Below are 26,486 nucleotides of genomic sequence, written 5' to 3'. Positions count from 1 at the left end.
AAGGGTTTGACTGGATGATTAGTAAGCTCCCTTCTACCTCTAAGCCTTAGTGAATTCAGGGTTCAGAGCTCCTTGGAGCAGCAGATGCTCAGTGACCTCTAATCAACCTTGGCACATTCTAAGTACTCAGTAAGCACTTGTGGAACGGAACCCAGGAGATTAGGAGTTTCTTGGCAGAGCGAATAATTCCCCAGTGTGGTTTACCACATACCCTGAAGTGGCCAGTTCCTGCTGTTCACAGACTCTCAGAAAACACCCACTGGGTGATGACATTGGGGTTCTGTCTTAGAAGTAGATGAAGAGGAAGAGAATCAGGAGTTTAGGTTCAAAGTTGGGGAGGAGAGAAACCACCTTCAGGTGTGGGTGCTGTGAAATGTGAGACCCTACAGCAACCTTCTCCTCAACAACCCACCTCCACACCAGGGCTCTGTGGCTGAGAGACCTGCCCTGCCAGGTCACTCAGCCAGCTCGCCTGTGAGCCAAGGCTCTTAAGGAGGCCCCAGGGAGTCTCAAGGAAAATCCTACCTCTGCCTTTATAAAGGGCACTGAAGAAAGGTGCCTGGGCTCTCCTGGAGCTCACAGGCACTGTGGGAAGGGCCCATGGTGGAGAGGAAGAGGCAGTTCTGCCAGTCCCCTCACAGGCCTGTGGCTGTGGGGACCCAGCTGCCTACTTGAGGCTCCACTACAGCCACTGAACCGTCCTCTTCCCGTCCACTTGAGAATCTCTCTCTCTCTCTACACACACACACCCCTCCTCATAAAGTATCTTTGATTCCCTTTCAACATAGTTTTTCTCTCTTATATACAGTCTCTCTCACACTATATTTTTTTCTCTCTCATGTATAGTCCTCTCTCTCCACCTTCCCAGTCATTCATACTTTCTTCTCTTTCTCTCTCTTCCCGCTACTCCCACCCCACCTGCCTCTCCTTCTCCTCACCCTACGCCCCCCCCCCCCCCCCCGGGTGCTTAACTGGAAACAAAAGTGAGTTTGTTGTGCCTGGCCAGGAAGCGGACGTGTGGAGGCAGGTGCAGTGGCCAGGGTGGCAGCAGCAGAAACAGGCTGGGGCCAGAGGCAGTGCTGACAGCCGGAGACCCCAGCCCTCAGCTATTCCAGGGAGCAGGTAACGCCCCAGACAGGGCTTGTTCAGAGATCATTCTCTCTGCCCTGCCTCATCTCTCCATTTATTTGTCTTCTTACCTGGGCCTTGAAGGTGGAAGGGGACTCCAAACACAGGGGATGGTGGGCACAAAGGTCCAAGGAATGATATGCTTTCCTTTTCGGAGACCTGTGTTTGGTCTGATGTGGCTGGGGTCTAGGGCATATGGGATCAAAGATGGCTTGGGTCTAGGGTATCTGGGTTCAAGTGTGGCTGGGGTCTGGGCTATCTGGGGTCAAGAATGGCTGGGGTCAAGGATGGCTGGGGTTAAGCGTAGCTGGGTTACATGGTGGTTGGGGTCCAGGGCATTTGGTTGAGGGATGTGACAGAACCCAGAAGAGTAACATGATCAAATCTACATTTTAGAAGAATAGTTTTGAACTCTGATCACACAGAGAATTAGTGGGCCCTCTCAGAATCAAGGAGTCACTCTTCTCCCAATTTAAAGAAAAAGTAACATTATTTGTTCAATTGTTAGTTTTTGTCCTATAAAATTTCTTTAAACTTCCAGTGTCTGCTATCAAGTGTCATCTCTTAATAAGCCAATGAAAAAGATGTAAGTTTAAAGTAATAACAAATTAGGAAATAAAATCTATTTATATAAATGAGGTCCATTGAGCTATAATACCGATAAATTAATAGTGTTTTCTGCTAGTAAAGTTATTTCTAACTAATACGTGCAATATTTTATGGTGACTCCCAAGAGTCTGCCATGCAAACATGTTTGACATGTTATAAAAGCCAACTCTGCTGCTACATAGAAAATGGGAATGGACGGAGCAACCAGAAGCTGTGAGAGTAGTAGGTGCCTGTTGCAGTGACAGGAACACATCATGAGAACCTGAACCAAGAAGGTGGCAATGGGTGGGGGAAATGGGAGAGAAATAAGAATATTTAGGAAGCAAACGAAAGAAGTCAGTGTTTGATTGGACCTGGGTTGTGAAAGAGAAGGAGGCTTCTAGGGTGAGTCAAACATTCTTGACTGCACGACTGGGTTGCTAGGGGTGCTATTAATCAAAACAGAGGAGGGCATGGTTGGGGTGTTGGAAGATGGGATGCAGAGCTGTTTTGAATATTTTGAGGTTGACTTGAGAAGGCTGCAGAGCTCCCAGATGGAGCAGTCCAGTTGGCAGTAGGAAATGAGTGGTACAGGCAGGGCCTGGAGACATGGGTGACCTGGGGAAAGTCAAGATTTAAGTGAGATGGCAAGAGGGACTGGGAAGGATATTGAGAAGGAATATCTCAAGGAAATAGGGAAAAATATCAAGAAAGTGCTGTGTTGTGAGAGCCAAGAATAGCATTTCAGTTCAGAGGGAGCATTGATGTCCCAGAGAGATAAGCCAGTCCATAGCTTTACAGTGCTGTTGGTTTGATTGATTTTATGAATGAGAGAAACTCTGGGTCCCTCAGAGTGGATGAAGAAACTACTCAGACACTCTCCATCTGAGGAAGGAAGGGAGGGGATTTTCTCTAGTGGAAAATCGCCCCCTTTCATTATTAGCCAGAGTTTTTATCCACTTTCCACATGTGGAAGTACTTAAGGAAAATATGCAGCCCTTACCCAAATGGTAGGGAGTGAAAGGAAAATGCAGATCAATACAGGGCTGGAACATCCAGGTATTTTACACAAGGTCTTACTTAATCGTTCTGTTCTTCACATTTTACTGACAAAGGATTTGAGGCTTTACAAAGAAAAACAGAGCAGGTTCCCTTTTCCTTAAAAGCCACTTTGTATTTCTATTCTATCTTTAAAATCCCCCAGAGAGTGGGATTCAGAGCAGGCCTGGAAGACAACCTGCCAGCTAAGGGCCCAGCGGGGGGTGACTCCGCACAGTGGTCAGAGTCTTTTAAACCAAGCCTGTCTGCTTCCCACATCTCCCCATGTCTGTCTTTCCCCCACATATAAATATATTGGTTCAAGGGTAAGATAACAAGAGAGGTCTGAGGATGGTGTTGTGAACTCTGGTACATAACATAAATGAGATTAGCCAGGTAGTAAGAAGTAAGTGGGGACTGTGGCAAACTAAAATGCATATGCCCAACTAAAGAAGGCAGCCATTACTTAGCTCTAATTGATAATTGCCAAACAGGAATTCCTGCATAGTCATCAGAGCATCTAAATGTAAGAAATAAGGACATAGTGACTCCCAAACCAGTAGAAAGTCATTAGTAACAAAGGGCAAATGTAATTAAAGGGTCTTCAGGGCAAATGTAATTAGAGGATCTCTGAGAAGGGAGTTGACAGTATTAGCATATTTACAAATCACTATAGGAGCATTTAGATGAATGCGTTAGATTGTAACTCTGGAGTAACCAGTAATGGAGAAACGGAGAAGGAGGAGAGGGGAGGGGGAGCTAATTGCGTTAGGGAGGTGGAGCTGATCCTCTCACTTTCGGGCGAGGAAGCTAATCAATTTCACTTTAGTGTGGCAATTTCAGGGTGGGGAAGCTAAGACTATAAAACCAGCCATCTTTGTCTACTTGGTGCACACATTCTCGTAGCTGTGAGGGTGCTCCTGGCTCTGCAGACTCGTGAATAAAGGCCTCACTTTACTGCTCAAGTCCTGTGTCCAGTTTTTACTGTGAGCATTTCTCACATAAATTTTCAAGAAAAGTCAGAAATATGGATTTTAAATGAGATCTCACAGTTTTTTATGTTAGCAACAATTTCAAAAACTTTTATACTCTATGAGGGCTGAATTAAACACATCTTTGAGCTGCCATTTTGAAATCTCTGTCTTAGTCAATGTCCTTAGTGTGGTAGGGCTGAACTAGTTGTAGCAGGTTGGAAAGTGATTGGGTAAGGGGGAAGTGACTGGGTAAGGAGAAAGTGGAGACAGCAAACACAGACCACTCCTTCAAGAAGTTGGGGGAAAAAAAGGGAAATGGAGATCAAAAGAGTTTGGGAGGTAGGCAGGATCAGGGGAAGATATCCTAAGGTAGGAAGAGCTATTTATAAGCTAGAGAAAGAGGTGGAGAGGGATAAATTGAAGACCTAAGTAAGGAAAGGCTAGCCGATGAAATAAGGATCCAGCAGAATGAATGGATGGGTCTGGAGATTAAGTTGGAAGTAGGGCTCCTTTGTTCAAAGGTGGAGTGCAACAGTGCTAATGAATAGAAGGACCAGAATGGGGGGAGTTGATGGATTTCATGCCTGGAGACCTATATTTTCTTGGTGAAGTGGGGTAGCAGATGGTTCAAGAGGCTTGAAATGAGGAGCAAAGGTTAGGAATGGCATGAGGGATATTGGAAAGGGTGCTGACAAGGGTGAGTGGAAGGTCGCTGCACCTTCTGAAACCTATTAGAGAGGAAACCCTCCGTTTGCGTAGCTGGGTGGTTTTCATTAGCAGGGCTCATGAATCTGGGTGCTGGATTTGCTGGCGAAGGAGATCAGCACTTGTTACATTCCAGGCCCCCTGTCCTGTGTCTCACTCTCCCTGTTTGATTTATTCCTCTCAACACCTCTGTTCACTCAGACTTCACTCACAAGTAAGTGGCAACTCTGAGATTCACACCCATGTCTAGCTGGATTGAAAGCACCCTGCCTCCACTGTACCACTGTACCCCACTGCCTCTCTCTGCACCCCCGGGGCCCACCTGCAGAGATGAAGCCTGGGCCAGTGAATCCTGATCTGGGAATTGGCTGGCTGGTTTTATTGGGAAGTTAATAAGTAAGGGTAGAAGGTGTGATGAAAGCACAGTTAAAATTATTGACCATTGATAGTCCATGAAGAAATAAGTGCAGGCCAGCCCTGGCTGGTGTGGCTCAATGGATTGAGCAGCGGCCTGCAAACAGAAATGTCTTTGGTTTGATTCCCAGTTGGGGCACATGCTTGAGTTTCAGGCCAGGTCCCCATCTGGGGGCGTTTGAGAGGCAACTGGTCTATATATCTCTCACACGTTGATGTTTCTCACCCTCTCTTTTTCCCTCCCTTGCCAATTCTCTAAAAATAAATAAATAAAATCTTAAAATAAGTACAGGCCAAAGGGGAGGATAAACTGAGGGGATGGAGGAGGCTTAGAGGAAGGTAAGACCTGGGAAGCCCAGGCAATAGTGAGAGATTGAACCAGCCAGAGACGGTGGGATCGGTGAGGAGGAAATGTATTCTTGAAAACTTTAAATATGGGAGTGGAGGTGAGAGAAAGAAGTGAGGTGAGGAGGCTCCCAGGAGTCTGGCCTGTGCAACTGGGTGGACAGTTATGCCTTTCACCGAGACATTCAACGTCATGCCACACTCTCTTGCACACCATGCCCTAGGCACACTGACCAGCACATTCCCACCTTGGGGTCTTTGAAACACTGGAGCACTCTACTTCCAGGTACACACAGTGGCTCCTCCCATCCTTCCCATGACAACTGAGATACACCCTTTTCAGAGGCCTTTCTTTCTTTCTTTTTTTTTTTTTAGTATATTTTATTAATTACGTTGTTACAGTAGTTCCAGTTTTTCCCCCTTTGCTCCCCTCTGCCCAGTAACCCCCTTCCCTCCAACAATCCCACTCCCTCTTAGTTCATGTCCATGGGTCGTGCATAGAAGTTCTTTGGCTTCGCCCTTTCCTATATTATTCTTAACATCCCCCTGTCTATTTTGTACCAACTGATTATGCTTCTTAATCCCTGCACCATTTCCCCATTTCTCCCCCTTCCCCCTCCCAGCTGATAACCATCCAAATGATCCCCATACCTATGATCCTGTTCCTATTGTGGTTTGCTTAGTTGGATTTTGTTTTTATTTTTTAGATTCAGTTGTTGGTAATTGTGAGTTTGTTGTCATCATAGTGTTAATAGTTTTGATCTTCTTTTTCTTAAATCAGTCCCTTTGACATTTCATATAATAACGGCTTGGTGATGATGAACTTCTTTAGCTTCAGCTTGTCTGGGAAGCACTTCATCTGCCCTTCCATTCCAAATGATTGCCTTGCTCGATAGAGTAATCCTAGTTGCAGGTTGCCTTTCATCACATTGAATATTTCTTGCCAGTCCCTTCTTGCCTGCAAAGTGTCCTCCTGTAGACAACTCTCTGCCTCTCTTGCTGCCCCCAGGACTCTCTCTTTATCTTTCACCTTTGGCATCTCAATCATGATGTGTCCTGGTGTGGTCCCCTCTGGGTCCAGCTCGCCCAGGACCCTCGGTGCTTCCGGACCTGTATGTCCATCTCCTTCACAAAATTTGGGAAGTTTTCCTCATTGTTTTCAATTCTTGTTTCCTCATTCTGCACTGGTTGACTATTTTTTTCTTCCTTATGTTCCAAATCATTGATCTGAACCCAAGTTTCCTTCCCTTCACCATTGATTTTGTGTGGACTGTCCTTCGTTTCACTTAGCATAGCCTTCACTTCTTCTCTTAATGCGTTTGCCATACTCAAGCATATCTGTCAAGCCTGTGAGCATCTTTATCACCAGTGTTTTGAGTTCTGCATCTGTTAGGTTGGCTATCTCCTTGTCGCTTAGTTTTCCCACTAGAACCTTGATCCGTTTCCCCTTTTGGGCCATACTTCTCTGTCTCCTCATTCTGACAGGCTCCTGTGTTTGTATGTCTCCACGTCCCAGGTAGAGCTGTCATTCCTGTTATGTAAGGGGCGGAGCCTTAGGGATTCATCAGTACAGGGCGACCTGTTTCACCACGTTGTGGCGCTTGCTATATGTGGGGAAGGGGCCTGAGAGGGAACAATGCCGCCTTCCCAGGACTTGCCCCTTTTCCAGGCACTTCTCCCACTTCTGTATGGGACTGGCGCCTTTCTAGCTGCTGCCCTGGCCATCATTCCCAGAGTGGGTGTGTCCATGGACGTCCTAGGACCATGGGGGCCCTTCACACAAGTGGACTCTGCTGAGAGACCTGCAGTTTCTACTTCCACCCCAACCCCCACTGGTCTGCACAGTCAGAAGCAATGAGGCTTGATTTTCCCCAGTGCTGGGACTGTGAGCTTTGAGGTCCGGTGAGGAGCTGGGAATGCTCCCCAGGTGTCCCTCCTGACTTTTTAAATGTGTGACTGCGCTTTCTGCCAGCCTGCAGATTCCGCCGTCTCCACCACCACCGCCATCGCACTGTATCCTCTCTGCTCCTGCTCTGCCACTTCTACCTGTCTGGATGAGTATTTCTTCTTTATATCTTTGTTTGCTGGACTTCCATGCAGCCCGATTCTCTGGAATTTCTGGTTGTCTCCAGTTTTGAGGGAGTTGTATTCCTTCTTAGTTGTGGAGGGAGATGCAGCATGTCTGTCTATGCCTCCATCTTGGCCTCAGAGGCCTTTCTTTACCATGCTCTGTAATGTAGCTCCCCGGTTGTTTTATTTTATTCTATTTTCAGAACACTTATCACTGCCTGAAATAATCATTTATGGATTTGTTTATTTGTTCATCACCTACCTCTGCCACTAGAATAGTCATTTAAGAGAGCAAGGACATATGGACCTTCTTCACAGCTTTGTTTTCTAACATCTACATGATGCCAGGCACATAGCAGGCATATATTAAATATTGAAAGGAAGGGAAGGAAAGAAGAAAAAGAGAAAGGAAAGAAGGAAGGAAGGGAGGGAGGAAGGGAGGAAGGGAAAAAGGGAGGTGAGGAAGGAAAAAAGAAAGGGAATAAAGAAAAGAGGAGAGCCATGTCTGGGGAAGGTTACATGTTCAATGTCCAGATACTAACTTTTATTTTTTATTTTTTAAAATATTTTATTTCTTTATTTTTAGAGAGAGGTGAAGGGAGAAAGAGAGGGAGAGAAACATCAATGTGTGGTTGCCTCTCATGTGCCCCCAACCAGGGACCCGGCTTGCAACCCAGGCATGTGCCCCAACTGGGAACCGAACCGGGACCCCTAGGTTCACAGGCTGGCGCCCAGTCCACTGAGCCACACCAGCCAGGGCCAGAAGCTAACTTATGAGGTGCTGGAGACAAATCTGGGAGGAGACATCCAGTGGGCAGTTAGAAAGCAGACCAGGAGCTCAAGAACAGGCTGTCTTCTTGCCCATGTAGAAAGTTGGCCCATGTGTCTCCCTGGTGCAAGCCCGTCCCTTTCACGTGACTGACTGTCCCTTCAAGACCAATGTTGGGAATTGACTAGTTTGGGGCCCAGTGGGACAGGGATCCCTCTGAGTTTTTAATGCTGAAGTTGGGTCAGAGTTTTTCTCACTTTACTTTTCTATTCCCTGTCCTTGCTGCTGCCCTGGCGTTGGCCATTTTCCATCCTTTATTGTCAGCTACATGACCTGGATTTTGAATGCAGACTAAATCCTTTCACCTCTGTTATCCCAAAGAATATCTCATCTACAACCAACCCACAAAGACTTAGTTTTACTGAATTAGGAAATACTTTTCCCTTGCTCTTGGCTCTGGCTCCATTTCAATTGACCTTGCAGCCCTCTATCTCCCACAAGGCACTCAGTGGAGCCTGCTGTCCTCTTTGCAGGGTCTTCAGCTGCTGAGCAGCTCCAGGACATCCTGGGGGAGGAAGATGAGGCCCCCAACCCTACCCTCTTCACAGAGATGGACACTCTACAGCACAATGGAGACCAGATGGAGTGGAAGGAGTCAGCCAGGTGAGGTGGAACCCCAGGTGGGAGGTGAAGGGGAGCTTCTCATTGCGCTCTGCCCAGGGTCCGGCTGAGCTGGCCCTCCTGTTGGGAAGACCATTGACCACTGGCACCTTGCAACCTGAGTTCTGCAGGGCACTCCCTGGCCCCTAAAAAGCTCCCCATCTGCTTTCCTTGGTATCCAGAACTGGGCTGAACACTAAGGAGCAAACAGAAACTTACAACTTTCTCTTTATCCTCTAAGAAATGAAAATCCAAGTTGGAAGATAGACCAGATACCCATGAGACCATGAGAGAATAATACAATGGCTTGTATTGTTTTGTGTTAAAGGTCCAAACTAAATATAATAGAAGGGGAAGCACCAAGCCGGTGGGATGGACAGGGAGGGAGAGACTATGTGCAGAGGGAATCCAGACGGTGTGCTCCAGTGGGCTGCTGGAGTTTGGGGCAGGGCAAGCTGAGTGGAACTATGGAAGCAGGTATGGAGAGAAGAGAGCTGTGTCTATGAGGTAGTAGAAGGAAGAGAAGAGTCAGAAGGCTGGAGGGAGGAACCACGAGGTGAAGTGATGGGAGCCAAGGGAGGATTGGGGTAAGGAGAAGTGTTGGCTGTAACCTGAGTGACCACTGAACTGGACTGGTCAGTGGTCCCAAATGCTGCCAAGAGCCCAAGGGGAAGAAGAATATGGTGGGAGGTAGTAGGGGGGCTGGTGAGAGGAGGAGGGACCCAGGGCAGAAAGTTGAGAGAGTCTGGAAGATAAACCATATCAATGTTTCTTAACCTTTTTCTGATTAGCATCCCCCACCCCAAGGAGATTTTAATTCAAGCTAACTTTATTAAATTAGAATTTAATTTACTTTATTTCTAATGAGAGAAATTAAATGCTATTAAGATGATTCTCTCTTACATTGGTGTTTCTCTCTCTCCCCACCCCCTCTCTTCCGTTCTCTCTCTCTAAAAATAATAAACATCTCCTTGGGTGAGGATAAAAATAAAAGATATATTAGAAATTGTACCCCTGAAACCTATATAATTTTATTAAACAATGCCACCCCAATAAATTCAATAAAAAATAAAATAATATAAATGTAAATAAATACTAAGAAATCAGATTTTGTTAGGTAGGGCTGAGCTTTGGAGTGCCACAAACCATTGTAATATCTAAAACTTTTTGCTCCTCTAATAACCAATTTTTGCCCTGTTGGGGCTGATATTGCCCCGGTTGAGAATGCATGGACCACCTGTGCCCAGTAGTGGCTCTGCCTGTGGGGCACCATGATGCTCAGAGCCTGGCAGCTGCCCCCAACCATAACCTGGGTCCTTTCCTCCCCCACCAACCTCTCTCTCCTTCCTCCAGCTTGCAGGGGCTCTGTTTTGATTTCCATGGGAGGACATAGATCTGGGGGCAACTTGAATGGGGTGGGTGATTAATGGGGACAGCTGCAGAGCCTGGGACATCTATCCAGAGCTGACAAGAGAAGGGAGAACACTTCAGATGACCAGGGCCCAGTCTGAGCTGTTGTGGCTTAATGATTATGAGGGGTTAGTGCCTCCCTTAGTGCCTTTCTTGTCCAAGGGGACAAATAGAAGAAAAGTAGAGAATAGCCTTCTCAGAGGCCCAGAAGGGAGAGGGCACCTTCTCCTCATCATGTCAAGATCTGTATCCAGAACCCTGGCAATAACTTCCAGGACCAGACCTTCCCAGAGTGTCTGTCACACACACCCAGAGTCCTTGCTGGGAAGGCTTCAGGGCCCTCAGGGACCCGATTGTTCATCCCTATAGATAAAATACCCACTTTCTGATCTCTCTGAGACCTGATTGTTTGTCTCCATAGATGAAATACTCACTTTCTAGAATCCACAGAGTATCCACATGACAAATTGTGTAATGAAACAGATAAACTGTAAATGATGGTGTTTCTAGAAGGAGACTCCTCCTGAAATAAAAAGGTGCCAGACAGTTACCATCAGCAAGCTGGTGGGTTTTCCCACAAGGTAGGCTTTCTGAGGACAGCATCCAAAGTGACCTGGGAAGGGCCTCAGTGTAACCTCAAACCAATAGTGAGAGGGAAGTGGTGACTATAAGTTAAAATGGTTGAATGCAATTCCAGGCAGATCTGAGAGAGGAGCAGCTTGAGAGACAACCAGGGGCGGGAAGCAACAGAAGGAGAGGAGCTCAGGGCTTCCTTGCCACAAGTCTCCTTTCTCTACCCCAGCCTCCTCTGATCTTCTCTCCGGCTAACCCCATCCGGTTGCCAGCTAACTGTTGGAGGTATGACCAGCAAGCTTCTAAAGAGGTCAGAGGAAGGGTGGACCACTGGCTAGAAAGTCCACCTTGGCCTAGACAGTTGTGCTGGCAACCCCTTCAGGCAAACTGGATAGGAGAGGTGTTTGGGGGCAGGCCTGTGGGAGACCTGTTACCCCTCACAAAACAATGGGAAGCATTTCCCTCAGCTGACAGGCTGTAGGATCTCCTCAGGGAAGTCAGTGCTCTCAGAAATTTCCAGAATCCCAAAATTAGCAAATGCTAGTGGGTTCTGGGCCTCCTTGGAATAAGAGGAGAAAATGGTGAGGAGGGGGGCCCACCCCTTACAGGGATACTCAGGCCCCAGGACGGTTGCGGGTCTATACACACATCAAAGAGAATGGGGGAGGAGACCCTTTAATAAAAGTATTTAATTTGCTGCAGGAGTGTTTACTTTATTGAGTTAGGAGATTAACAGAGTGAAAATCTCAAATCCTCAAGGAATTTTCCCTGGCAGTGCTTTGTTAGGGTTATTAGTTTGGGGGATGTTTCAGGCCCTTGGGGAAGGAGTCACCCCTGGAAAGAATTAAATGGTTTGTTGAGCTCCTCTGGGCCTTGCTGCTTGGGGACCGTGTGTGTAGGCATCATGTCTAATGTGATCAATGCTGGTAGGTCAGGCTGTTAATGAGATAGATTTTTGTTAACTCTGTCTCTTTCGCTTTCCCGGGAGGGAAATGTAGCTGGCTGCTGATTCTGACCTTGCCTGAAGGGAGGGCTGGGTCATGGGGGATGGGGGCAGGTGACCCCCTCACTGCCAGCAAACAGTTCGCCCAGAATTCCGTCCTCTCTCAAGCCCCGGTCTGCCTGGGTGCAAGATCAGGGAGGGAAAGAAAATGACCTGAGCTGGAACCTGCCCAAATGCAGAGGGCACTTTGGGCTTACTCAAAAATACCCAGAACTCAGAGCATTTCAAGAGCTCTGGAAGCACATTTCAAATCCAAGCTGCCTCTGATCTCAGGCCAGACCAAAAGCATGAACTTGCCAGAAAGTTCTTATGAGACATATATACCCTGAGAACATTCCTGCAACGACCAGGGAAGGACAGAAATGGGGGCAGGAGAAGTAGGTAAGCTTAGTTGGGTCAAACCAGATCAGGACAGTTTCAAAAGCCCTGACTGTTTCTCAGCGTGCAGGTACAGATGCTTCCTCACTCTGCACATGGGGTGGAAAGCCTGAACTTGGTGTCACCCCTAAAACTGTGCCTGCTCGAACTCTTGTAGGTTGTCCTGCTAGCACCATTTGTGCTCTCGGTCCTGGATAGAACACACCCCAGCCCTCTGCTCTCGCCTCTCACTTGGGGCTACCCTTTGAGACCAGAGCTGACCACTTCATGCATAAACTAGGAAGCTGAAAGCTCTAAGTACGGAAGTCAACAAACCTCATTCATTCACTCAGCTAATATTTACTAAGGGTTTACTACCTGTAAGACCTGAGGCAGGTGCTGAAAATGCAAAAAATAAACGCAGCAGATGCCATCCCTCCTCTCAGTCTGACGAAGCACAGAGGTGGGTAACTGGGCATTTGGTGATGGGGGTGCTCGGAAAGCACTGTGCAGTGGCACCTAACCAGACAAGAGGGGTCAGAGGAGATGTCCAGGAGGAAGAGGTGTTCACACTGAGACCTGAAGGATGGGTCCAGATTAGACAGGAGAGGGTATGGAAGGGGGAAGAGGCCCTGGACCAGGGGAAGCAGACACGCAGAGGAAGGGGCAGAAGTTCCCTGTGTCTGGACAGTAGAGCAAGGGTCTGGAGGTGGCAGTGGCAGGTCCTATACAGGCCATGCTGCGGAGATTGAACTGGATGCTGAGGCTTCAGGGGACCACTGAGGGGTTTGGGGTAGGAAAGGGGCAGGATCATCTGTTGGAAAGAGATCACTTGGGCAAGATCCAGTGAGTTAGGGGGCTGGTCCAGGTGAGAGATGACAAGACCCTGAACCATATGTTGGTAGTGGGAATAAAGAATTATAGACATTTGGGGGTGGGACATATGATTTAATATTATATATGCATATATCCTTTTAAATATACTTTATTTTTAGAGTAGTTTTAGCAGCAAAATTGTGCAGAAGGTACGGAGTTCCCATAGACCTCCCACCCCTACACATGCATAGCATCCCCCGTTATCAACATCCTCCATGAGAGGGGTCCATTTGTTACTATTGTTCAACCTACATTGACACATCGTTATCACCCAAAGTCTACAGCTTACATAAGGGTTACTCTTGGTGTTGTATCTTCTGTGGGTTTGGACATTTAATGACATGTATCTACCATTACAGTATCATACAAAGTAGTTTCACTGCCCTAAAAATCGCCTGTGCTCTGCCTATTCATTCCTCTCTCCTCCCTAATTCCTGACCTTTTCTTACTGAATTTGAGAAGTTTCTTAACAGCTAGAACTGACAGGATTTCATGACTTATAGCACATGGCAGGAGAAGGATAGTCAGGGAGATGCCCGGCTTTCCAGTCTGAGCAAGTGGATAGCAATTTAGGAAGCACAAGAGCAGTAGTAGATTTTGTTGTGTTGGGAATGTTGCTTTGTTTTGTTTTTGGGGAGGTTGATGATGAGTTCCATTTTGGACATATTATGTTTGAGGACACTCCAAGTGGACATGTTCAGGAGGTCACCATGTAGACATAGAGGTCTGGAGTCAGCATCTAGTTGGAAATCAAACCCATACGAAAGGGTACAGTTGCTTTTCTGCGAAGTGAGGAGAGTGCCCAGGACAGAGCCCCTGGGAACACTAACATTTAAGGACTGGGCAGAGCAAGTGAAACCCACAGTGGAGACTGAGCGGGAGCAGCTGGAAAGAGAGAGGAGCAAGCAGAGTGCTGTGTTCTGGAAACCAAGGCAGTGGGGCATTAAGATAGAGGGAGGTGCCACTAAGTGGGGGAAGAACTGATGAGTATTAACAGGATGGAGAAACTGGAACAACCTCCTGGGAAGGATGGGGAGAGAGGGAGAAGGGAGTCAGATGGATGAAGGTGGGTTCAGTTGAACAGTTTTTCCAAGATGCTTGTCTGCAGAGGGCAGGAGTTTGGGAAGTCTTTCAAGGGGAATGTGGGGTCAAGTGAGGCTTCTGTTCCTTGTTTTTGAGGATGAAAGAGATGTGAGCACATTTAAGGCTAGCAGAAAGGGGCCAGGTGAAGGAGACTGGCTTAAAGATGCAAGAAGCAGAGAGGGGTGGCTGGCTGGAGGGTTCAGGGCCCCAGCACAGATTGTGGGACTCCTCCAGCCAAGAAGGCCCACACCTCTCCCTGGTGATAGAACCAAAGGAGAAGAGGGCAGGGCACCTGCAGTGAGGTCTGGGAGCTCTGAGCAGAGTTGAGAGAGTTTTGGTGGGTGGCTTCCAGACTGGCCTTGATGAAGGAGAGAGGAGACTGGAGAGCTGACTGGAGGAGCTGCAGATTGCCAAGTGGTGGTGAGGCAGGTGAGCTGCTGCAGGCTCCTGGCCATCCTGTTTTATTGTGGTGAAGCCATGCATGGAGATTTTAAAAAATTATATTTTATGCTATTACAGTTGTCACAATTTTTTCCCCTTTGCTCCCTTCCACCCCCACACCCCCAACTCCCTCAGGCAATCCCCAAACCATTGTTCCTGCCCATGGGTCATGCATATAAGTTCTTTGGCTTCTCCATTCCCTATACTGTACTTTGCATCCCCATGGCTATTCTGTGACTACCTATTTGTACTTCTTAATCCCCTCACCTCTTCACCCACTCCCCCACACCCTCCTCCCATTTGGCAACCATCAGAACACTCTCCATATCCATGATTCTGTCTCTGTTCTTGTTTGGTTAGTTTGATTTTTAGATTCAATTGTTATAGATATGTATTTATGGTCATTTTATTGTTCATAGTTTTGGTCTTTTTCTTAAATAAGTCTCTTTAACATTTCATATAATAATGATATGGTGATGATGAACTCCATTCGTTTTTTCTTGTCTGGGAAGTTCTTTATCTGCCCTTCGATTCTAAATGACAGCTTTGTTGGGTAGAGCCATGTTGACTGTAGTTCCCTGCTTTTCATGACTTGAAATATTTCTTGCCAATCCCTTCTAGTCTGCAAAGTATCTTTTGAGAAGTCATCTAGCAGTTTTATTGGAACTCCCTTGTAGTTAACTAACTGTTTTTCTCTTGCTGCTTTTAAGATTCTCTCTTTATCTTTAACATTTTAGCTTTTTAATTATGATGTGTCTTGGTGTGGACCTTTTTACATCCATCTTGTTTGGGACTCTCTGTGCTTCCTGGATTTGAATGTCTATTTTCTTTGCCACATTAGGGAAGTTTTCTTACATTTATTTTTTCAAATAGATTTCTAATTTTTTGCTCTTTCTCTTCTTCTGGCACTCCTATGATGTGAATGTTGGAACTCTTGAAGTTGTTGCTTAGGCTGCTTACACTATTTTTTGTTTGTTTATTTCTTTTTGGATTCTTTTTTCTTCTTGTTGTTCTGATTGGTTGTTTTTTGCTTCCTTATGTTCCAAATGGTTGATTTGATTCTCAGCTTCATCCACTCTACTATTGTTTCCTTGTAAATTGTTCTTTATTTCAATTAGTGTATCCTTCATTTCTGACTGCGTCGTTTTTATGCTGTTGAGATCCTCACTAAGTTCCTTGAGCAACCTAATTACCAGTGTTTTGAACTCTGCATCTCATAGATTGCTTATCTCCATTTTGTTTACTTCTTTTTCAGAGTTTTGATCTGTTCTTTCCTTTGGACCATGTTTCTTTGTCTCCTCATGTTGGCAGCCTCCCTACATTTGTTTCTATGTATTAGGTAGAGCTGCTATGGCTCCCTGTCTTGGTAGCATGGCCTAATGTAGTAGGTATTCTGTAGGGACCAATGGCATAGCCTCCCCTATCACCCAAGTTAGGTACTTGAGGTGCACCCTTTGTGTGGGCTGAGTATACCTTCCTCCTGTTGTTGAGCTTTGACTACTATGGGCAGGTCTTTGGGAGAGATTTACCCCAGCCAGTCAGCTGCAAGGACTGGCTGTGACCACTGCCCACCAACCTCCACCTGCTGTGGAGGATCAGCTGTGCAGCGACAGGTGGTGATACTCTGACATGGTCTATAGCTGTCCACTGGATGCTCAGGCTTTGGGGTTTCTAAAGTGGTGCAGGCCAAGGTCAGCCCCCACCTGTGTTATTCCAAGGCCAGCCAGCATAAGCTATAAAGCAATCTGAGATAGCTGCTACTTGTGCTGGATTTGGAGGTTCCCAGGTAAAACCAAGCTGTGCATCTAGGCTGACTGCTGCTAGTGCCAGGCCTGGGGCCACTTAGCAAGAGGTACAGGTACGGGGGCGGAAGGGCAGTGGGGGGGCTCATTGAAGCTGGCTCTTGCATGTTTGGTAGGATTCAGGAAGCTGTGAAGCATGAACCAAGACCAGCCATTCATATGGAAAAGCTACTGTTAAGAGCTTGGGTGATCCTGTAAACTGGGTTGGACAGAGCCTCAGAGGATCTCCAGGACAGAGCAAACAATGTTAGCCAGGTTGATGGAGTCTCAGATATGGCACCTGCCTGACAGCTCTGTGGCTCTGTGGCAGGGGGCAGTTCAGAAAAGGGACAATGGCCTTTGCCTGCCTTTCTGTCTGGGTGAAAGCTGTCATCCAGTTCTCACCTTGATGCCTGACACTTCAGTTCCCTCCCTGTATGCCACTGGTGCCTTTCAAGCTGCTACGCTGGTACTGGAGCTCAGAGGGAGTGAGTCTGAGTAAGTCCATGCATGGGTTCTTTAAGTAGAACTGCTTGGGACTCCAGAAGTTCCTTCCACTGACTCAATTGCCACTCGTTTTTGGAGCCAGAAGTTATGGGGACTTATCTTCCTGGCACTGGGATCCTGGGTTGGGGGGCCTGGTGTGGGGCTGGAGCTTCTTGCTCATGAGATATCCCTTTTGAATTTTTATCCACCACATGCGGGTGAAGGACCAGCCGTTCTGTGTCTGTATGCCTCCTACCTGTCTGGATGGATGTGGTTTCTTTAATTTCATAGTTGGACTTCCATTCAGCTCAATTTCTGATGGTTCTGAGTGATGGGTGTTCTATAGTTTAGTTGTAATTTTGATGTGGTTGCGCAAGGAGGTGAGCCATGTTTACCTATGCCTCCATTTTGACCAGAAAGGCACATGGAGATTTATGGTCAGAAGAAAGTTCTTAAGGTTGTTTGACTTGATGCTTATCTAACAGTCTGAATAGTCATACAATTTGTTATTATCAAGCTACTTTCATATATGATATGTAACATGATCCTTCCCTCTTCCTCCACTAGTCAACACTGATACCTGATGCTTATGCTGTTCAAATGGGAAAAAGTAATTTTATATAAATCAGAACCTGGATCAAGTTCCAGGTATAAGTGGGCAAGGTGCCCTCAGGTCTTGGAGGCCCTGGGTTCAGCCAGTGCTCTTATTCCATGTGTGAGCATGGAATGGAAACTGTGCTAGGGCATTCAGTCCCCCAGAGCACAGCTTGGGAAGGGGCTGGATGAGGTCTAACCTACCAGGAGGGGCCACCTTCAAAGGGCCTGCAGTTAGGTGGGGGAAGCAGCAGTCCACAGTCACAGAGACAGCCATGCAGTGATGCAAGGCCATCAAATGGTGGACCCAGGATGGTAAGATCAGATTAGCTGATCAGTGAATATTATAGGAAGGAAAGTTAAGTGAGGAGACAGGGCAGGGGCTCTCCCATGACTGGCTGGAAGCTCCTCAGAGCCCCTGGAGGCTGGTCATCAGGAGAGACCCCCTTTCCCCAATGGAGGACATCCTTGGACAGCTCCCACAGTTGCAGGGGAGAAATCCCACCATCAGACCACCTTGCAAGCCAAGACCCCTGTTGATTTATCCATATATAAATGTAGTATAAAATATAATAATTTGCATATCTAAATATATTTTTTAAACTTTTTATTGTGGCAAATTTTAAACAGAAAAGTAGAGAGAATAGTGTAATAAATCCCCATGTATCCATTACCCACTTTCATCTATGATTAATATTCATCTATCCCCACCACTACTTTTTGTTTGCTCTTAGGGATTTTGTTTTGTTTTTGCTGGAATACTTAAAAGAAAACATCAGCTGTTACAAACATTTTAGTACACATCTTTATGAAATTAGACTTCTTTTGTAAACACAACCACAATGCCATTATATCTCCTAACATAATTGTGAACAGTTCCTTAATATGATGAGACATCCAATCTAGATTCAAATTTTCCTTACTGTCTTAAAAACACCCTTTTACTATTAATATGCACAACTTAGAATCAAAACAAGATCTAGCCCTGGCTGGTGTGACTCAGTGGATTGAGTGCCAGCCTGCAAACCAAAGGGCTGACAGTTCAATTCCCGGTTGCGGCACATGCCTGGGTTGCAGGCCAAGTCCCCAGTAGTGAGCATGCAAGAGGCAACCACACATTGATGTTTCTCCCTCTCTCTCTCCGTTCCTCCCCTCATCTCTAAAAACAAATAAACAAAATCTTAAAAAAAAACGAAACAAGATCTACACATTGGTTTTGGTGGTTTTACCTCCTGTCTTATTAGGATCAGAACCGTCAGACTCTAGAGATGCTGAGGGAATGGTCCCCCTGAAAACCCTCTGGCAGGAGCCCTTTGTGCTAAGGCAAGAGCCCCCATCTGACAAGCCCAACTTCAACAGCTCTCATGAGCTGTCTGGCCCTCTGTAAGATGTTCAGTGGAGTGAAATGCCACTGTCATGGTCAGGACATTTTAGGCTGTATGTTAACAGAAGGCCACTCAAGTTAACTTAGGCAAAAGGAGGAAGCACCAGCAAACACAGGGGGCCTCCTGGTGCCCAGGAAGAGTCAGATCTCTCAAGGGCTGGACCCAGGAAACCAAGCAGGCGTTCTCTCTTGTCTTTGTCCTTAGCCATTCCTCAGCCTCCATGTTTACACCTACTCTACTCAAGGGGTTACCCCAGAGTTCCTGGCTGCTCCTCAGTCTCAACTCCTAATTCTTTACAGAGAATCTGACTTGCCCAACTTTAGTTGTCTCATCACCTTGACCCAGATTAGAGTTATGGGTGGGGGGCTGGCCATGGCCTGGGGAACACATCCCCATGGATGGTAGCAGAGTGGACACCCCATATATGTCTTTTACATATATGTAGTAGTGAAGATATGCATTTTTTATGTAACCTATTCTTTGACTGCAGTTACAGTTGTTATGCCAACAATAACTTTCGAAATTCTTCAAGTAGTTCATGAGAGTATAGACGACAGATAGAATTTTGCAAACCCATCCCTGTCTTGGTCAAGCATTTTAGAGATCATGCCCTATCTATCAGCGAGCATGGACATTCACTGATGTCACTGCAGCTCTACCTTCATCTCTAGGGCTGTGGGAAAGTGGAAGCTCCAACCTGTGGGCCTGGGAGACCTTTGGAAAATGTCTTATTCACACCTTTCTTCTTTTGTTTTAAAAACATTTCAGAGGATGTTGTGTTTTAGGTCCCATGGGAGAATTTAATGAGTAAGATACAAATCTGTTCCCCAAACGCTTATGATCTAGCATAGATGTCAACAAACATTTTCAAAGGACCAGAGAGTAAATAGTTTAAGTTTTTTGCTCATATATGATTTCTTGCTCCTTTTCTTCTCCTTTTTTACATTCCTTTAAAAATGTAAAAACCATTCATACAAAAACAGGCTGTGGGGTGCTTCTAGCTCATAGGGCATGGCTTTTTGTAAAAGGCAAGTAGGTGTGTGCTCATATACACAGATAACTTGTCCTCAGGGCAGGATGTGTGAAATGGTGAGAACACAGCTCTAGAGGCAAAAGGCTTTCCTTAAACCCTGTCTCTTATAGGCTGCATGATCTTGGGCAGGCTTCTTATCCTCTAAGAATCTTGGTCCTTCACCTGTACAATGAATATAGTCACAAACCTACTTTGTGGAAGCAATTTTGTTACAGAGTGAAAGGGGGTTCTTTCATGTGGCGCCTTGGTCTAAAACCAAGCAATTAATGTTGAGGAAAGCAGGTCTTTATTTACAATATTCCAACCTGGGGAGGGCAGTGAGCACTTGAGCTCAGAGCCCTGTTCTCCCACAGGACCCAGCACTTCCCTTGCTCCCCAAAAGGCTATAAGCCAAAAGCACACCCAGAAGTCCCCATCCCTTATCTGTCAGCTCTCTCCTTCAGGATCTGGGGAATGATATCATCAGCCTCTGTATAACAATCCAGGAAAACATGTGCCATGTTGCACTGGATCACGCGTGGGTCTCTCTTTGTCCTTTCAAAGTTGCATGGATCTCTCTTTCCTTCTAAGACCGCATGGTGCTTTCTTTCTACCTGCTTGCAAACTGCATGGAGTTCTCCCTTACCTTTCAAAGCTGCATGGTTCTCTCCAGCCTGTTTCATGGAACATCAAGTCCTGTCATCTCTTCCCTACTCCCCGTGCATTGTAACCTTGAAATGCTACGTCCACTAGCTGAGAGGGGCTCACTCCCAATACTCCGTTTATACGCTGAAGTGTCCTTCTGATATCTGGGGCTCTCTGCCCAATAAATATCATGTTCACCATTCTCACATTCTCTTGTGCCTGTGCATCAACGTCAGTGTACTTCTTATAAGGTTGATAGATCCTGTCTAAGAACTCAGAAGGATCCTCATCTGGCTTTCACTGAACAGTCCGTACCAAATCCAGGCTCTTTGTCTGGGTACCCCGTTTCTAAGTCCTTCCAATTTACACCTCCTGTAATGTTTCAAAGGGACTAGGCCCCCACCACTTGGGTCCTAGTTAGGCTCTGTCCAAGGAATTGCCACAGCCAGATCAGGGGTCCCATTGGGATCTTCTCTGTGAAGATACTGACCCTCTTCACTAGCCTTACTTATAACCAGCCATCTTTCATCTCCAGTTAGCAGAATATTTAGGAGAGCCTGTACATCTGCCCAGTTTGGGTTATGAGTGGCAAAAATGGAGGCGACAAGTTCTGCCATTTTCTGAGGATCATCCCTATATGAGGGGTTAGAATTTTTCCAATTTAGCAAGTCTGAAGTGGAGAATAGAGTATGGGCCCAATAGTAGCCGGAGGGCTGGCCTTGCTGATTTACTCCACTTATAGGGTATTGCCTTAGAGGGGACTGGCTTGCTCTGAATTCGGAGGCCCCCTGACTGTATACACTGGGTTCCTTGATGGGTTCTGGCAGGGGAGACCCCTCCTCTTCCTGCGGGGATGGAGCTGGTGGCTTTATGGTCACTTCAGAGGCCTTAACTGAAAGTGGTGGTCGGAGGGAAGTCCCTTGCATCTGCAGAGGAATGGACACTGCGGAAGCCACTCCCACCTGCGGAGGGGGCAGTGCTGTGGAAGCCGCTGCCTCCGCCTGGGTGCAGTTTGGTGCCAAAATAGTCCCCTTTGTCTGCGAGTCTTTGTCCCGTGGATTCAGAGCATTAACGAGATCTATTTCCTCATTTCCCCTTTCTTCTGGTGTTTTACTATCAGGAAGAAGCTTCAGGACTACCTTTTTCTCTGCACCATTACCTGGCCCTTCATCTCTGTTAAGGCCTTACTATACAACTCTACAAATGCATTTACACAATGGATCGCTTCCCAATTTCCAGATTGCTGGCATTACCTTTTCAATTGCTTAATGACATGGTAACTCAGGGAACCATTCACAGACCACCTTTCCTCACCATCCAAAACATACTCAGGCCAGACAGTGTTACAATAATAAATCAATATCTTCTTATACATAGGATAACAACAGTACATATCCCAATTTTCCAAAATTCTCTCCAGTGGGCTGCCCTCAGGGACTCGCCCAGACTGCTTTTATTGACCCAGACATACATGCCAATGGCTATGACCAGAAAAGTCCCAAGGACCAGAAAACATATATACCACTCAGGCACCCATAATTCCATCATTCCCAGTAGTCTTCTTGACTGGACAAATTTAGCATCCACAATTCCATTATTTCAGAAATGCTCAGAAATAAATTTTCAGCCAAACAACTTTACTTGTCCAACCACTTCCCAGTGCTGTTTTCTTTTCACTCTCCAGGCATATTTAGGTGGCCGGTACCCTCAGGAGGTATCTCCCCAGGGGGTCGACCTGGATGGGCAATTATTAAAGCTCCACATTTGGGCTCCAGATTGTTACAGAACCCATAGGCTGCCTCAACTGAAACAGAACCCACCAGCTGTTCAGTACTGAGGCACCCAATTGCCCGCTGCCAGAAGCATAACTCTCAATACCAGAGTTTGGTGAAAAAAAAATTATTTAAAGGTTATACAGATTTAGATTGTTGGAGGATTTCTGTCGTTAAGTCTTCTTTTCTTTTTTTTTTTTTTTTTGTTTTAAAATCCTGGAAATATTTTCCAAATCATGTTTTTTGTTTTTTTTTTTTTAAGTATATTTTATTATATTGTTACAATAGTTCCAATTTTTTTTTTTCCCTTTGCTCCCCTCCGCCCAGCACCCCCCTTCCCCAACAATCCCCTCTCCAAGTCCATGCCCATGGGTCGTACATACAAGCTCTCCCGCCTCACCCTTTCATATATTCTTCTTCTTCTTTTTTTAAAATTAATTAATTAATTAGTTAAATATTTTAACAATAAAAAATAACAATTCCTCCCTCTCAGACTTAAGACCCTTTACAATCTTATAAAGGACAATGGATGAAGGTCTCGAGCTCCTCTAGCTGCTTCAAGCTGGACATGGTCGTCGTCCTACCTACCCGTGGGTCAAGAAATCCCTAATAAGAGTGGGGATGTGGAGGGGAGGGTGGCCTTCCCACAAGGGGAAGGATCGTGCAGACTCCAGGTTGGTTGGCTGTCTCTGGACAACGGCATGCTTGGTTTGACAGGCTGGCATCCTTGTTGTATTCTGGGGGCAACAGGGTTAAAGGACATCATTTAATAGTAACCACTAGATGACAAAAGACAGGTATTAATTTTTCAATGTCCCACATTAGGGAAAAGAAGGGCTTCTTTGGAGGAAGGTGTGCCAGGTACATCTCACCTGTCCAAAACCCTTTTGCCCATTATACTTATTTTGGACTGAGGGAAATATTTTAGGTTTCCCCCATCTCAGGCCTCTGGGCTTTTTCTGTCCAAGCCATTAGGATAGAAAAGAGAAACCAGTTTTAAAGTGAAGCCCACAGACCACCCCGTTCTTCACCAACCCAGCCACTTAGTTCAGCCAAACCATTGAGTCTCAGGAGGCAGCAATGCAGACAGGATTAAGTGAGGCCTATGCATACAGATAATCACTCAGGTAATGAGATTGTAGGCTTATGCCCTTTGAAAACAGAAAACACATGTTAATTTATGTAACATAACCCACATACAAGTCTCTAAATCTGTAGGACTGTCTTATCGGAAGGAAAATCCTTGTCCTTCTAATATTCACTGAACTTGCATTTCTATTCTTTATATTTTTATTCCCCCCCCACTAAAAAATTTTCTGTTTGTTTGTTTTTCCACTACAGTTGTCTCACTTTTTTTCCCCCTCTTGCTTCCCTGCACCCTGCCCCCCCCCACAGTCAGTCCCCACCCAGTTGTCCATGTCCATGGGTCATTCATACATGTTCTTTGACTAGACCCTTCCCCTTCTTACCCCTTCTCTCCCTCCCATCTCCCCCTTTGTTACTGTTAGTTTATTCCTTGTTTACATACCTCTGGTTCAATTTTGCTCATTTGTTTGTGTTGTTCATTAGTTTCCTGTAACAAGTGACAGCATAAGGTAATTTTCTTTTGTTGCCTGGCTTATTTCGCTAAGCATAATTCTCTCTAGTTCCAATCATGTTGTTGCAAATGGTAGAAGTTCCTTCTTTCTTTCAGTACTTATTCATTGTCATTTTCCCCCTTTGTACTCGTGTTCCTCTCTGTCTCTCTGTTTCTTCATCTTCTTAAAGCAGACCCTTTAGCATCTCTTGCAATGCTGGTTTGGTGGAGATGTATTCTTTTAGCCTTCTTTTGTCTTGGAAACTCCTTATTTCACCTTCCATTTTGAATGAAAGCCTTGCTGGGTAGAGTATTCTTGGTTGTAGGCCTTTGTTTTTCATTGCTTGGAATATTTTTTGCCATTCCCTTCTGGCTTGTAGTGTTTCTGCTGAGAAATCTGATGATAGCCTTATTGGAGCTCCCTTGTATGTTATTAGTTGTTTCTCTCTTGCTGCTTTTAGGATTCTCTCTTTGTCTTTGAATGTTGGCATTTTAATTATGATGTGTCTTGAAGTGGGCCTGTTGGGGTTCATCTTCATTGGGACCCTCTGTGCTTCCTGGACTTGCGTGACTCTTTCTCTCGTCATGTTAGGAAAGTTTTCTGTCATTAGTTTTTCAAAGAGGTTTTCTATCCCTTGCTCTTCTTCTTCTCCTTCTGGAATTCCTATGATACGGATATTATTACGTTTCATGTTGTCCTGCAGCTGTCTTAGAACCTCTTCAGTCTTGTTCAGTCTTTTTTCATTTTGTTGCATTGTCTGGGAGTTTTTGTGTAGGTTGTCCTCCAGCTCGCTGATCCGATCTTCTGCTTCCTCTAGCCTGCTTTTAATTCCTTCTACTGTGTTCTTCAATTCAGAGATCGTATTTTTCATTTCCTCCTGGCTCTTATTGATAGCTTCTATGTCCTTTTTCATGCTCACGTAATTTTCTGTGAGTTCCTTGTAGTTTTTCTGGAGTTCTTTGAAGTTTCCGCTGAGCTCATTCAGCTTCTCCATAATCCATGTTTTGAATTCCATATCTGATAGTTCGCTCCCCTCTATTTCATTTAGCACTCTTTCTGGGGATTCTACCTTTCCTTTTGATGGGAGGTTGTTTCTCTGTCTCCCCATTTTTTTGACTCCTATTGTTTGTTGGTGCTTCTTGGAATGATCTGCACTTCCTGGATCTGCCTCTGGTGGCGTCAGATCATGTACCAGTCTGGCCCTAGGCAGCCTGTTGGAGACTTCCAGGGATCTACTGCTGTTGTCTGTCTTCTTTGATTGTTAATCTATTCAATCTGTGATTAGCTGTCAGGCTTAAGGACTGTGGGTGTGGCAGCTTAATTCCTGTAGGCAGGGCTTTTGCTTCCCCTCAGGCTGACGCCACTTGGAGGGGAATGGTCTACCCGCAGTACTGGGGATGAGTCAGCACTGGGACCCAGTCAGCTGCTCCTCCAGTTCTCCCCTCAAAGCCACCGTGCCAAATTCTCCCCAAGTGTCTCCAGTCCTCTCTGCCTTCCCTCTGCTTGAGCCCAGGGTAAGTGGTGGCCAAAATATTTTCGTATGTGATCCACTTAAGAGCTCTTTTTCTCCTGCTGTTTCTCTCCGGCTAGCAAGAAAGCCTGTGGCTTTTCGCTTTTCACAGCTGATACTATTTTACTTTCCACTCTGTCGCTGTAGGCTGGGAAGCCCAGCTGGGGGTTTAGACCCTGCCCTTCTCAGGGGGAATCCCCGGCTGCTGAGCTGATTCTCAGCCCCTTCAGCTGCCACCCGTGGGAGCCCAGCCAGCCCTTCCACGTCTCCGCACTCCCTACCGGTCACGTTGTGATGTAGCGGCCTTTTCTGTCTCTCCGTGGTTATAAGACTTCTCTCCAGCTGGTGTTCGGTTCGTTATTCCAGATGATTTCTCCAAAATTACATTGTAAATCCAGACTAGTTCTAGGAGGAAGTTAGTGTAGCTTCCACTTACTCCTCCGCCATCTTGTTTCTCCAAGTCTTATTTTCTTTAAAACACCCACAAACACATAGTTCTGCCTCCCCCTGCCAAACCAGGATAGTTTAGAAAAGACAGAGATACCATTTCCTGACTTCCCACAGTTCAGTTTTACCAGCAGCTCCCAATTATTCGAGGCTGATTGGGGAGGTTTTGCTTTGTGTCGTAGTGGTCTTCAGCTCTTAATGCAGAACCACTTGGAGTTCCCAGCCTCCTTGTAAAGGCATGGAGTTCTCTCCCTTTCAAAGCTGCATGGTTTTCTCCTAGCCAAAATGCCTGCTGCCTTATTTTGAAATCCCTGATTGTGTCCTGTAACTCAGTGAGCAGGGTAACTCATTGTGGCCACTTGTAGAATTTTACGCAGGCCCTGTAAGCTTTTCATCACCTATTTATGGTCAAAGCCCCTCCCATTTCCTTGGGGACCCTGCTCTGTAACAATTTGAGGATTAAATGAGATACTGCACATAAAATCTTAGCATAGCATCTGGCACACAGAAAGTACTCAGTAAACTTTAGCCATTGTTGGTATTATTGTGTTGTGACAAAGGACACAAGGTGCAATGGAGCCAGAGGAAGGAGCTGTCTCTTCAAGCTGGGCCCCTGGGGAGGCTCTGTCACACAGGAGGTGGCCTTTGAAGTAGGCTCTGAATAGCAAGAGGTGGAAGAGAGGGCCTCTCCTGAGGGCCTGAGGAGAAGGTGCCAGCATGCTCTGGGGAAACAGACAAATCTGTAAATGACAGTCCCATGGGGCTAATTACAAATACCTCCTGGACACAGATCAGCAGGCTTCAGAGGAGTTCCGGCTCCAGAAGCCTTCTCCTGAAGAAGCC

The 26,486-nt window shown here is 46.0% G+C and overlaps 1 protein-coding gene across 1 annotated transcript in view; it reads left to right on the top strand.

Annotated features, from left to right (window-relative positions):
* The first annotated feature begins 973 nt into the window (after positions 1-973).
* The window catches only part of SLC4A5 (solute carrier family 4 member 5), a 78,970-nt gene continuing 53,457 nt past the window's right edge, over positions 974-26,486 (top strand). The window contains exons 1-2 of the mRNA XM_090281535.1: positions 974-1,122; positions 8,565-8,694. Of these exons, the coding sequence (XP_090137661.1) occupies positions 8,642-8,694 (53 nt within the window). The 5' untranslated portion in view covers positions 974-1,122; positions 8,565-8,641. The remainder of the gene's footprint in view (positions 1,123-8,564; positions 8,695-26,486) is intronic.

This window comes from Furipterus horrens, unplaced genomic scaffold (genome assembly GCF_987537825.1).
Source record: "Furipterus horrens unplaced genomic scaffold, mFurHor1.1.pri manual_scaffold_6, whole genome shotgun sequence".
Lineage (NCBI taxonomy): Eukaryota > Metazoa > Chordata > Mammalia > Chiroptera > Furipteridae > Furipterus > Furipterus horrens.
This window is presented reverse-complemented; position numbering and strand designations above follow the sequence as displayed.